Source organism: Alosa alosa, chromosome 3 (genome assembly GCF_017589495.1).
Source record: "Alosa alosa isolate M-15738 ecotype Scorff River chromosome 3, AALO_Geno_1.1, whole genome shotgun sequence".
NCBI lineage: Eukaryota > Metazoa > Chordata > Actinopteri > Clupeiformes > Clupeidae > Alosa > Alosa alosa.
In genome coordinates, this window is record NC_063191.1 from 17,809,608 (window position 1) to 17,823,680 (window position 14,073).

Genomic DNA, 14,073 nt, shown 5'->3' on the forward strand with positions numbered 1-14,073 from the left:
CGAGGGAAGGACAGATCTCTGCCACTTTATTGGCCTTGCGGTGTCATTCTGCTGAGGGTTGATTCTCTCCAGCTTTCAGGAACGTAGTGGAAATGACCCTGAGTGACCGCAGGGCTGTATAGTTTTTCAGGGATGCTCCATTTTGTATTGAATGCTTTATATCAAAACTACACCTGCCACAGTACAATCTTCAACATAATCCCCTCTTTCAGAATAATGCTTATTTTTCACTTGAAAAACACACAGGCCACAATAATGTAGTCCTACAGTTGTGTGACTGCATTTTCACCAGAGGAGAAAGGTATCTTATGTTTGTGCTCTGTGCAACTGTCTCTCTCTCGTGTTCTCTCTCTCTTTCTTTCGCTCTCTCTCTCTCTCTTTATTTGACCGAATACCATAGGCAGCAGTAGACCTCGCCCCTCACAATCCCTCACCTTGAACGGCCATGCTTGAAACCTGCAAAGAGGCACCAGTCTCTGAGAAGCACCCCGTCTGTTGAGCCGCACAAGCCCTCTCAACCATTACGCTTGGACTCCGCCTGGTGGATGTGTGCAAGCAGCAGATGGAGATAGAATACAAGGCCATCCATGGTGCTGATTACTATCCTAGACTCCATTACAGGGCTTCGCGCGGACACAATGGAAAGAAGAAAATGCAGAGAGCACACGGTCAAATCCACTCACAGTCAAGCACATGGGAGATGAGAAACAAGGTTGTACACTGAGTCCTGAACTCTCTCTCTCTCTCTCTCTCTCTCTCTCTCTCTCTCTCTCTCTCTCTCTCTCTCTCTCTCTCTCTCTCTCTTTCTTTCCTTTCTCCTGCCCAGCCCACCAGGAGAAATGCTCTTCTTGTTGTCTACTGATGTGTATAGAACGGAAAAGCAACACAGCACAAGACTGTGAGGTGTGGACAGGTCTCTAAGCATACAGACTGTCTCTGGGGGTGTCTGTTTTAAATTGCTTCTCTATATGAGTTTACATGGCTCTGAAGCTCTTCAATTATAATTGGCTCTGTTGGAATTAGGCTCCAAGCATGGCGAATTTCTCCAGGCGAGGGAGAAGTTTTCTCTCTAATAATGTTGTGAGCAGAGAGAGAGAGAGTTTGCTGCACGAGAGCCAGCCAGTCAGACTCCCCAAAAGTGAAGAGATTGCCTATGCTGATACCCCCACCCCCTCCACCATCACCACCACATTGGCTGGAGCTGAGCACACAGGTTCTGTGGAAGAGGATGAAATATCACCTCAGTGTGTGAGGGGTCTTATTAAACTTGCAGGGGAAACCCATACGTGTTGCGTGGGGGCACCGTGTAAATCAGTGCCAACAATTTCGCCCCAGCCACCATTTTGGCTCCTTCAGATTTGCCACCTTCTCTCCCGCTGTCCAACTCTCCTTTTTTTTCCGACGACAGAGATTAGTGGCCAGGCCCTGGTGTGGCGTGGAAGGACTCCAAAGCGTTAACTTTCCGTCTCCATGGAGAGTGAGGTCGGCCTCGCAGGAGCGAGCAGCATCAGATAAGGACACCATTAGGGTGTTATTTTAAACCACCTGTCCCGTAATGGGCTGCCAGCCCTGCTGTCACTGTGGCCATGTCAGGTATATTTGTGTGAATGTGTGTGTGTGTGTGTATGTTTGTGTGTACATTCCTTGGGATTGTGTGACTTTCTTTTGCTGACAGTCTTGTGTTTCAAGTGTATGTGTCTTCGGATTGTGTGTGATTGTACATTTTGCTTATGTTGCTTGCAGTTGTGTTTTTTGTGAGCTTGTGTGTGTTTGTGTGTGCCTATGTGTGTGGGTATGTGAATTTCCTCTGTGCTTCCATATGTATGTGTGTACATGCATGAGTGATAGAGTGCACGTGTGCATGAGAGAGAGAGAGAGAGAGAGACAGAGTGTGTGTGTGTGTGTGTGTATGTTGGCTGTGCCACCGTCGCTGTGTCCTCAGGTGTGATGCCGGCTGTGTCCCTACAGCGCAGAGGTGCTGGAGAGCAGCACAGGCCGAGTGAGATCACGCCCCGCCATGACTCATTAATTACACTAGAGTGGTTGCCTTGGAGAGGTTTACAAATATTTGTTACGGAAAAAAAATGCCTCCTGCTACGCGCGCACACACTTTCACACCACCAAGAGCGAAATGCAATCAAGGTAGGGTGTTGTGACTCGGAACATGCACACAATTTTTGCTTTTAATTCAATGCTGAGAGGTACCTACTGAGAGAGGGATACATTCAGGGGGAAAGTCCATATTTAGGATTGAATTCTATCAGTATGACATGAGTTTAATATAAATGTAAACCCAATGGCAGCTACTGAATTAACAATAACAATTGAGTTGAGTGGGACATTGAGAAATACAATAATGAATGCAAACATTCCCGGTAAAAAAAAAAAATCAATCAAATCTCTACCTGAAGTTGCAATACAAAGCGATAAGGAACCAAACAATGGAATTAAAAGGCTTTTTTTGTAGATCAAGGATGGCCTGTGGGGTCAGTGTTGTGACTGCTGTGATCAATATACTCTTTGACTAGCCAGAGTGGATTGTGGGGCATTTAATCAGAACTAGAAAGCATCCGCTCTTCAGTAGCTGATCCCTTTTCTGATACTGGGGTCCCTTCTTCTCCTGCGGCCGTGAGTCATGCCCGGCAATGGTGCAGTAAGGTGTGTGTGTGACCTGGAGCTAATCAGCATCAGCAATGCATACTCAACCACCCCCTCTCCAGTGACCTCAATGAGTTGCCTGAGTCCTTACATTCATCAACAGTGATTTATTGTAGCTCACAGTTCAGTTTGTTAGTAGAATCCATTAGAGTATGCATGATAAATACACACTCAATCCATTCCTGTGTTGTTTTTTTTGCCTTACAAAAAATGTACAAACAGGTTAACATCACTTCAAGACTAATACAAAGTTACACATTTCAAAGTTGAAAGGCAATCTATGTTGCTATGTTTTGTACCATGCACTTAAAAACGCCATGAAAGTCACTCTGTGACCAACCGGTTTCATAGACGATAAATATTCACATTCCGTAGCATGGGTCAGAGTTTAGTTTTGATTGAGTGTGTTCCTTCCTCTGTCATTAAGTAACAACACCCCTTTTAGTTTATTCAATTTAGTCAATTTTAATGGACTTAATCAGACTAAATTAGCTGTTCAAATTAAATACATGTAAACAATACAACTTTGATTAAATCAATCTGGTCTTCCTACATAAAGCTATCAAGAAGTGCCGATGCATGAAAACATTATGTAATGTAAAATCTTGAAAGTAGTCTGATGATATGTAAAGGGGTTTTGAAGTCAGTTTAGCTTACAGTGATATCTGTAAAGCTATAAAGTATATCCAACCAAACTGCTAATAATGACAAAATACTCTAGTGCACTTAAATATAGTAAATGTCTACACTCTAAATTTCCATAGGGCTTTCAAGTTGCATCTTAAAAAAATAATCTTTTTTTTGTGTATGTACAGTGGTGCTCAAAAACTTTTGGTTATATTATTTACAATATGCCAACTGCATTGTATGGTTGTTAATGACAAAAATAATAAATTAAAAGTACAGTAGTTTGTGTTGTAGTCAAGGCTTGTATGTCAAGGGCTGAATGATAATGATTTGTCTGTACAGGTATATATACTGTCTTGCCATATATCTGCTTGAGGGATATCATGATGTGTTGCCTATAGATACAGTAGCATTGATATTTTGGTGAGGCTTTCTACATTGTTACATGGACCCTTCACTTTAGCCCACCGGGTAATCAACATCTGTCAAATCACTTAATCTCTACATTTCTGAAATATCAGTGGTTTTTTCATTATAAATAGGACACTTGACTATTTAGGGAAATAAGTGTTTTCTGAAAACAAACAACAGCAACGACCCAAATAAAACAGGATTAATATCAAATCTGCAAACTAAAAAAAAAAAAAAAAATAACAAAAAAACAACTAAAATTGAATTAATATCAGTTAAGCAACATATTATTGAAATGATAATAAAAAAACAGAGAGATTCAACACACGTCCCTGTGTTAAGTTGAAAAAAGGATTTGCTTCCAGGTAGAATGTAGTTACTTAAACAACAATGGACAGAAATGTGTCAAGTACCTCTCCATAGCAACGGTGGCTCCATCCACCTTTTCTCAGTGCTCCACACAATGAGTTCCTATTAATGATACGATAACTCAAACTTTCCTTAAGGCAAAATCAATACACCACAAGTCAATATCTCTGCAGTAATTGAAAAGCTTCCCACACCATAACTGCCGTCTTAAACAGTGTCACTGGTGCACTAGTTTTTTCTTGCAAAGAGACATGCAGACAAGATGGCAGTTCTTCATCTGATTCTGCAAAAATTAATATCTACTTACAGGTCTAAGTCTAACAACTGGTTTCCCCAAACAGTAGTCCTCTCCTTAAAATGATGTATTTAATAGAAATAGTAAGATTTCCAATACAGGTCTGATAAGTAGAGATATGGACGAGGGAAGTCAGATGTGATATTAATTGACAGGCCCCTTGCGTGTTGTTGTACTTGCATCGGAAAGTATGTGCAGTACTGTGCAGAATGCAAGGTGATTGTATGATCTCTAGATATGGAAAAGGTCCCACAGCTAGATCTGCTGAGCACTCTGGGTAATGCAGTCTTGCTTTGGGTTTTGTCTGGAGTGGAGCAACAGTCCTGTGAGTGTCCACAGACGCTTGGGTGGTCAGCTCCTGGTGACTGAAGCACAAAGAGCTCGACTAACAGTCTCTGAGCAGGTAGGGCGGGATGAAGTCCTCATGACAACCTCTCTCTTAATCTCAGACACACACACACACACACAAAAACAAAAAACTCTCCCACACAAAAATACACTCAATCACACAGATAGGCTGGTTAAGCCATGCAGTAGAGGCCGAGGGGAGAGGGTGCTTTCGCCCGTTCCTACACAGTCACAGGTCCCAGCAGCAACAGTAGCAGCACTAATGGTATCGTGTGTGTCTGTGTGTGAGTGAGTGTGTGGTTGATGTCAAGTGCCCTTTTTGGGCACGCCAAGGGCCAACAGGCTCTCTCAGGTGGGGGGTGCCAGCCTGGCAGGCTGGAGGTCAGAGGTTAAGGGTCGAGGGGTCATGTGGAGAGAAGGCAGCTCACGCGCTGAGGGTCATGTTCCTCAGGATCCACTGCTGTGAGCGGCTGCCGTTGCAGTCCCTCAGGGTGGGCACCATCTTGTCCTCGTCAGACGGCATGTCCAGACACTGGTTACTGTTCACGTGCAGGAGGGTCAGCCTCTGTAACGAAGGTGAAGGTAGGGTCAAGGGTCAAATGACAGCAAAACACAAACAACGGACTAGGTGTTAGACAGACATGGACGATGCAACAAATGTCAACATCGAGTCCTGCCCACATAGTAGTGTGTGTGATATTCACATGAAGCTCAACAGAGAGGCATCAGCAGAGTGATGTTGGAGGAGGGCCTTCACCACTTCACATCACTTCATCAACAACACTGATTAAAACAACAACATTAATTCAAACAGAACTTACTTATTACTTAATATAAACGTAATTAAAGCAATGCAAACACCACATCACCCAACGCGGTAGACCAAATGATTTTACTATATCACGAACAGAGTGGAGTTGGAGGAGGGCCTTCACCACTTCATCAACAACACTGATTAAAACAACAACAACATTAATTCAAACAGAACTTACTTATTACTTAATATAACCGTAATTAAAGCAATGCAAACACGACATCACCCAACGCCATAGACCCAATATCACCAACACTCTTCAGATCGACAGCACCATAATGGAGAACTTGAACTTTGGTGTGTAATTCGTTCACCATCCAGTGACTGCCATCTCTGAGAAAACACAGGGAACATGAAAGCTCTTTTGAGTTGTCAAAATGGCCTTCGATGGCTTTTAGTATCAAAAGCTCTTAGGAAAGAAAAAAAAAACAACACCCACAGCAACACTGTCAAACCCTGATTGTTTTTAATGGTTTCGGAGAGAGGGGAGTAATCACTCACTGTGCACGCATGAACAAGGAAATGTCAAATACTTGGGGTGCGTTCACATATTTTCATGCTCATCAAGTAAGTTGGAGACCCGTGGTAATGAGCGAGGCAGACCCCTCGAGTTTAAGGATCGGTGCTAATCACGCGAGCTGTCTGGCCATAATTAAGAGCGCCTATCAGAGTGCACTGCCTGGAGAGACACAATAGGACATGGAGCAGAATACGCCGCTAATGCCTTTTAATGCGGCCTTGGCGTTCACAAGTCCTGAAGCCACTGTTGGCCTCTCGTCTCTCATTACAGATGAGACCGAGGGACAGAGAGAGTGTGTGTGTGTGTGTGTGTGTTATGGGGGTGTGAGGGGAGGAGGGGGAAGGGTGGGATGAATAAAGAGTGTGTGAACAGCGATGTTTATGCTGTTTGCTTTTGGGGCGGAAAGATCATTTTTCAGAAAAGAAAACACCACCAAGTTTTGGCGTGGTGACAGAGGGTTATGTTTAATGAGCGTGGAAAACTCAGATGCAAAAGCGAGTGGGCAGTCGCACACACACAGCACAAACACACACACAAACACACACACACACACTTCTATACACCTCTACACTGTCTAAGCACAAAAATGACAAAGCACCACTGCCACGGCACAGACAACTGCAGAACGGGCAGGGCAGTCCATCACAGAGGCCTGGCCCTACACAGTGTACACAAAGCACACACACCACACACACACACCTCTGAGCTGATGTCATGTGAGCACGCAACAGGTCCTTCTGAGTGCTCTACCACCATCTTAGAGGAGCAAGGCATCTACTATGCAGTGGCTATGAAATACGTGGACCCTGAGTCATGTTTTACAATGCATTTCAATAGCTCATTATCCTAATGCTTGCTTTGTAGACAAGCTGCTTCAGGAAACCATGAAAACACTGGGTCAAAGGCCAGCTAGCACGCTAAACACACTCATGATTACGCCTCTCGTCTTAAAAACATGACATGTTCAGGCCTTGGTGTGAGTGCTTTTCATTGTAGCAATATTGACTGGAGCGGTCATTCCTGACAAAACATGTCAGAAGTTATGTATTCGCCTCAGTCCCTCTCCCATAAATCACATGGAGACACGGTCAGTGGTTTGCAAGAGACTGGGCTGTTCATGGGCGATTTCGGCTATTTGGATGGAGTGGTGAAATAATGACAGTGATATGCAGACGCTTCCATCCTTAGCGTCCCCATTCATTATGGATGAGTAAACGCTGCCAAAGCTATTGTGCTAGTTGTGACACCATCAAAATAAGGATGGAATATGAAGCCCCCTCGTGTAATGAGAACATGAAAAGCGTTGTGTTTTGGTCAGTGTCTAATTAGGACTCGCTTTTTTAGTCCTTCACAGGTCCCATTCTATGTCTGTGTTCCTGGACAAAGGTGGAGTACTTTTTCTCTCTCTCTCTCTCTCTCTCTCTACTTGTCTGAAACCCAGCTAATTAAAAAGCGGATTGTATCTTCCATACCCCCCGACTCCAATGAAATTGCTGATGCTGACACATGCCAGACTCTCTTTGGGTCTGTCCATTCGCTGTTGTAATGAAGTTAAGAGTCTGACGTACATCCACTCCACCTACTGTCGTGACCCCACACACCTGTTTGGCTTTGATGCCGCGTGGAATGTCTTACTGCGGGATACAAATTGTGTACAGGATACAAACTGCTGTAAACATTAGCTCCATATCCGCAGCAGCTATATAATAACCACAGTAATTATTTCCAAAGGGAAATAACAATGCATACGCCCGAGTCCAAACAACAATGAGTTTGAAACCGAGACCCAGCAGCAGGCATATTCACATGAAAGAGAGCGCCACAGAGCCCAGACCAACAGCCAGGGTGTGCATTGCACGACACAAAGAGAAAGTGACTTAGTGAATAAGAGACGGAGAGTGGAGGAAAAAAAATCAAAGCGAAAAGTCCAAAAATGAGAGATGATGAGATACAGGTTAAAAACAAACAAACAAAAGCCTTGAAAGAGAATGAGAGAGAGAGAGTGGGCGTAATTGAGAGGCAGGCTCCAGACAATGAGAGAGAGGGAGAGAGAGAGACGGAGAGAGAGCATGAGTGCGTGAGAGGGAATGTGAGTGTGAGGGAGAGGAGAGAAGGAGATCTGGTTGTTTTTGTTTTGAGCGGCACATGGTGCTGCAGCTGCTGGGTTTGCGTCAACTCGGCCGCCCTCCATCTCCGCGAGGGCGTCGCCATGAAAGAGCCCGCTGACAATGAGGCGCTCACTTCAAAAGAGCTTGTAAACAAAGGCCAGCCCCGTCTCCAATCGGCCTCGGCGATAATCAACTACGAATAAATATTAAAAACTGCCTGGCGTTTCCATTCAGACGACACATCATGCCCCGACCCCCCCACCCACCCAATCACCACTCACTGTGCACAGTGCCTCCACCGCTGCCAAATGTTCACATCAAAAAATGAAATATTTACGTAACGGAATAAATGTCAAATTAAATTTAATTTGAGGCTGGCTGGACAGGTGGTAGTAGTGGTGGTGGTGGTGAGTATGTGTGTGTGTGTGTGTATGTGTGTGTGTGTGTGTGTGTGTGTGTGTGTGTGGGGGGGGGTTGGGAAAAGGTCTGCTAGATAGTGAGGTACGTAAACACAGCGGCGATGGGAGCCTGTCACAGGACGGCCGTTATTGCTTTCTCTTTTACACGCCTGTGTTCCTGTCTCCCCACATTCATCTCCAAAGGTCAACGGTAATAGCTGGAAAGCAGCCGGCGACCCGCTTTATTGGCACTCTCACTTTCACCAAGCAGGACAAACCCCGGCGCCCTATAACCGCCACGGTCACGCTCCTCAGGGGAGAAAAACAAACAAATAAATAAATAAATAAATAAACAAACAAGACGGGCATCTGTGATTGACATGTCGATCAATGATTTAAATGGACTATAAAACACAAAACTGAAACACAAGGAGAAAATGATTTTCAAACAGTTTGTCGAAATCCATCCTTAGTAAATGTTTCAATCAGAACTGATGCACCTTGACAACTAGTCAGCCAAGACTAGCCTAGAAAAACCTACTGTACTATGATTTTTTGACTACTCAAACTCTACCTACTAACATTCTTGAACTGGCAGTCACAAGTGAACTATACACTGTAAAAAAGTATTTGCCCTTGGTGTTATCTTAACTTATATTATTTTGTCCAGTTGACTGTGATTCGCCACTGTTGTTCAAATAACTTAGAAATCAGTGATATTGCCTGTAAACTAGTGGCACAGTTGATACAAAATAGTATTTGTTGCTTAGTATTAGTATTTCTACACTGTAAAAAAGTTTTGAACAATAAGCCATAGTAAAGTCTTTTCTTGACTTACTTTAACTTATAAAAGTGAGTCATGTTTTCAACTAAGTTTCATGAGTTAACAGTGTTTCAACTTTGATTTTGAAGTGAACTCAATAACATGTGAGCTGAACTTAACATGGTAAGTTATGTTCCTAACTACAGCAGTTAGGGATTATGGGTAAACCATTTTCTTCTTTATAATGTTTATTGTTTTTTCATTACTGTTTATTGTGACTTTTTTGGATGTGTATGACGTACAACAACTGATGAGTAAAATTACTGTGTAAGAGATTTTCATTGTCAGGATTGGAGAAGACCATTATTGAAATATAGGACATTTTAGAGAGTAGACATACTTCTTCTCTGGATTCAATGCGAAATAGACTACTTTCTCAATTAGATTCTTAGGCCGTATCCATTTACTATGAATGGATATAAAAGGTGTAGCAACTGGACTAATAATGGTAAAATGGGAGTCTATATTCACAATGCCAACAATCAGGGTGCGATTTGTGTAAAAACAGGATACAAAAAAAAATGAACGAACATTGTATATGATGGCACTGCCTATATTAATTTTGTTTGTAACTTTTAGTTTTAGTTTATTGTGAATTTAAACAGCTAACATGATGATCAGTTAATGTTGGTAAATCCAAATAGAAATTACATTGTGCTGCCTCCATCCTTTCTGTATTTGTTGTGCAAAAAAACATTGTATATGATGGCACTGAAGTCTTAAGTTAGTGAATTGGCTAACAGTGTTAGTTGGTCTCATCCTGCTGATTTTCTCTCTCTCCTGCTGATTTATGTTCAGTAGCCAAGTGTGTAATATTGCAAAAGTATAAAAAATAAATGTGTTTATTGTAGCCTACAGAAAATAAATAGCCTACTATCATACTGTCAGTTAATTGGCTACAGTGCAGTGAAGAGTTTAGAGAGTAAAGTTATAGGGCAACTTGAAGTTTTATGAAAATAATTTACGAACCAGAACATAAAGACCATGAAGCTTCTATTTCTTGCAGCTGTTAAAACACGCGCTAGCAGGGATGGATTACTGCACGGGCCTACCGGGCCCAGGCCCAGGGGCCCAAGGGGTCAGAGGGCCCTGAAGCCCAAGCCTTTGGATGGAATCATTGCCTCAATATCAACAAATCAGGATGTAGGATATGAATCTGATTGAATTAAAGTATTGGCCATCCTCAAAATGCACCAGAATACAGGAAATCACATCAAACAAATTAAAAATGTTTTGGGGGAAGACCACCAAACCCCCCCTCCCACATGAGCGACAATTAGTGGGGGGCCCTTAAAACATCTGGGCCCAGGGGCCCGAAAGTTCATAATCCGCCCATGCCCGCTAGATAGTTTAAATACCCACCAACATTCGTTTTTGCAGTACAGATTATTTCTGAAAGTTATTTGTATACTAGGCCTAGCCTACTGGCTGATTTATCAAACGAGTGCTTTCTCATTCGTCCTCCGCAAACTACAGGTGTTTCGGTAGAGAGCCATTGAATAAGCGATGCCAAGCAATTTCTGTAACACTTTTTGTGACATTCAGCAAATATCTCCTCATTTAATGTAGCCTAAGTTCCTTCGGACAATAGGCCTACGTTCTACTCTACGTGCAGTTGTCCTCCATCTCAGTTGCATCAGTTTTCTAATTTTGAAGGTTCTAAAATATGACGATATGCTTCACTGAATCCTTCTCGTATTCTTTCATTTGTCCAGCTAACTTTTCCATTGAAACTAGCCATTTATGATGGATTACACACTCGACATTCTGAAATGTCCTGCACGATCAAGGCCAAATAAAGTTATCACGCAGCCACTGTGTCAGCACAGCAGCATGAGTGCTGACGGTGACGGTGCGTTTCTGATGTCAGATTATTATGTAGGCTAGCCTACTAGACTGTTCTCACGTTGCAGCGCTTTACTTATATGAAGTAGCATTAATCAATATGAAGGGCAGAGGGGGATAAATGTTGTCCCCACCGGGGATAAAAATAATTTAGCAGAGGTAGGGATAGGAAAACCAGAGGGGGGGAAATCCTCACCATCCCCCCCTACAAATCGCACCCTGCCAACAATGCACAACTAAGTTTGTGTACATATGTTCCTGCCTCCAGCACAATCAATACTTTAAGCCCTATGCACAGGATTAGTGTGTTCTGGAAGGTCATCTACTTTGATGGTTTGTGGCACCAACGAATAATTACACGACAACATGACGACAATATAGCCTTTAGTGTCACTGTCACTTAGTTATGTATTTTACTTCAAGATTAAATTTCAGTAAGGATTGATATGTGTATCTTTTTAAGAATGTGTTGACTAGGGCTGTAGCATTCTGGGAACAAACCTCTGCTCAAGTTAAATTAATGTTAAGTCACATTCATCAAAAATTATGTTGTGTTGACAAAGAAGCCTTAGTTGATTGAACTTGTCTGATTTAGAATATTAGTCAGATCAACATGCTATCTTTATTTGATGCAACTTCATTGCCTCATTATGATAACTTTTTATATGATTTTCAATCAACGTACAATTTCAAGGCAACCAGGTTACTCACTTTTTCCAAGTTAAAACAACAAGTAATTTTTTACAGTGTAGCTACTCCCCTACTGCTAGGCTCCCACTGTACCTGCCACTCTCTGACACAGGCAGCGGCTACAGGAAGTAGTCGGTGGGGCTGTAATAGAGCTTCCTGAAGACCTCGATCCGGCTGAAGTTGCGCAGGATCCAGGTCTGCAGTGGGCTGTCGTCGCAGTACTCCACCGTGGGGCCCCAGGTGCCATCCTCCAAGCGACTGATGGTCAGGCATGACTGTGTGATGATGTGCAGGAAAGTGTGCTTCTGCATCCGGGAGGTGAGGTGGGGGGTGAAGTAGGGAACGACACCAGCAGGCGCCACATGCAGGTGGAGTGGATGAAGAAGGGAGGGGAGGAGTCAGATGGAACATGTTGATGGTTAAATGAGATGAGACAACCAAACAAAAGTGCCACACTAACTACTCAGAATTTGCACCAAATGGCAGTGAGGGACAATGTCCAGATAATAGTAGTGGTGGTCATCTGGTGGTGGTAATGGGTGGACCAGACAAGCCCAAAACAGTCTGACTGTGTGTCCAGACACAAACAGCACCTGTGGCTCTTGGAGCTGCGTGACTGGGCAGCTGGAGAATGGGTAATGGCTGAGGGACAAAGGGCGGCACACATGACTGACAGGTAATGGATGTGGTTGACGGGAACCTGAGGGGCGAGGCAGGGAGCGGCCCCAGACAAACGAGGCGCAAATGGGATAAAAGTGGCCGGAGCGGCATGGGTCTGGACGGAGAGGGAGGCTCTTTGTCGCCACGGCTGCCGTCTGGTGCCGCTCCCGACGCTGCTGCCGCCACAGCCACCGCCGGCCCAAAATAGTGCCTGACAGCACGAGGGCAGACCAGCACAAATGAGAGGCAGACATTTTTCTTCATCCACAAATAATTTAATGTCTCATGTTTCACAGAGCACAGAGCCCAACGCTGCAGCAGCATCTCTCTCCCTCCCTCTCTCCCTCTCGTCTCTCTCTCTCACTGTCATCCCTGTCTTCTCTCTCTCTCTTCTGTCTCTCTCACTCTCTCTCAACCTCTCTCTCTCTCACACACTCACACACACTCTCACACACACACTCTCACACACACACACACACACACACACACACACACACTGTAACCCCTCTTTCTCTCTCTCTCTGTCTCCCATCTCACAGCACCCCCTTTCTCTCTCTCTCTACTGTGTTCCCTCTCTCTGGCCTATGAATAGACCATACTGCATTAGATGGAGGAGAGAGAGAGGGGGGGGCAGGTTCAGTGCCCCTGAGACAAAGATAAGAGAATCTCTGGAAGGAGACATTGCATTTTTGACATTAAAAATCATGTCCCAATAGTGCAGCCCCTCCCCCGGCCTTGTAATAAATAATCCATTATTAAAATCAACAGCTATTTCTGGACTTCTGATGCTACTTTCATGCATCTCCCTTTGCCCCACAGCCAGCTCTCATTTCTCTCAATGTCGGATTTCCAAGAATCTGCCACTGGCTCCATAGAGAATATATGTCAAGATAGAGATGCACACACAGGCTTTCAGTCTACACTCCATTCAGGCTTACCAGCATGGTCTGTTAACGATTCGGCTGTGGGATCTATAGGTTCATGTAACAACCTTGCTAAGGGATTATACAACCACGGGGACACATGGGGCTGCTCATTATACCAAACACCATACACACTATCACCGGTCAAACTAGAACGCCTACTAAAACTGACCATATAATGTCACACAGGGGTTGCACTGACACTCACAGAGCACAACTTACCTTAAAATCATACTCCCACTTGCCCACATACTGAGGCAAAGACAAGAGAGACAATCAGACGCTGGTAAGTTGGAGGGGGTCTTAAGGTTCATTCTGCACCCCAACAACAAAGACTCGAGTCTGCCTAAGGATGAGCCACAGGCACCTGGCACCACCTGGTGGCTTCAAATAGCCCTGCACCTCCACGAGTGATGCAACGATATGATATCCCAGTACAGAGACTAGTCTGCAAAATTAACAACTACTACTATTCTCATTCGTTACAGACAGTCCTTCAGGGTGTCAGACTGAAGTATAGTAGGCCATCTTCATATTGTAGCCGTATTGCTGTAATAATATACAGCGTATGTAATATAGGAAGT

At 43.8% G+C, this 14,073-nt stretch overlaps 1 protein-coding gene across 3 annotated transcripts in view; it reads right to left on the reverse strand.

The window, feature by feature from the left end:
• Window positions 1-2,750: 2,750 nt before the first annotated feature.
• The window catches only part of galnt13 (UDP-N-acetyl-alpha-D-galactosamine:polypeptide N-acetylgalactosaminyltransferase 13), a 36,590-nt gene continuing 25,267 nt past the window's right edge, over window positions 2,751-14,073 (reverse strand). Inside the window, exons 12-14 of one of the 3 annotated variants that reach the window (XM_048239735.1) lie at window positions 13,712-13,741; window positions 12,000-12,211; window positions 5,280-5,855 (exon numbers count right to left, since the gene is read on the reverse strand). In XM_048239735.1, the coding sequence (XP_048095692.1) occupies window positions 12,026-12,211; window positions 13,712-13,741 (216 nt within the window). In that variant the 3' untranslated portion in view covers window positions 5,280-5,855; window positions 12,000-12,025. The other 2 variants (XM_048239736.1, XM_048239737.1) reach the window with 2 other exon arrangements.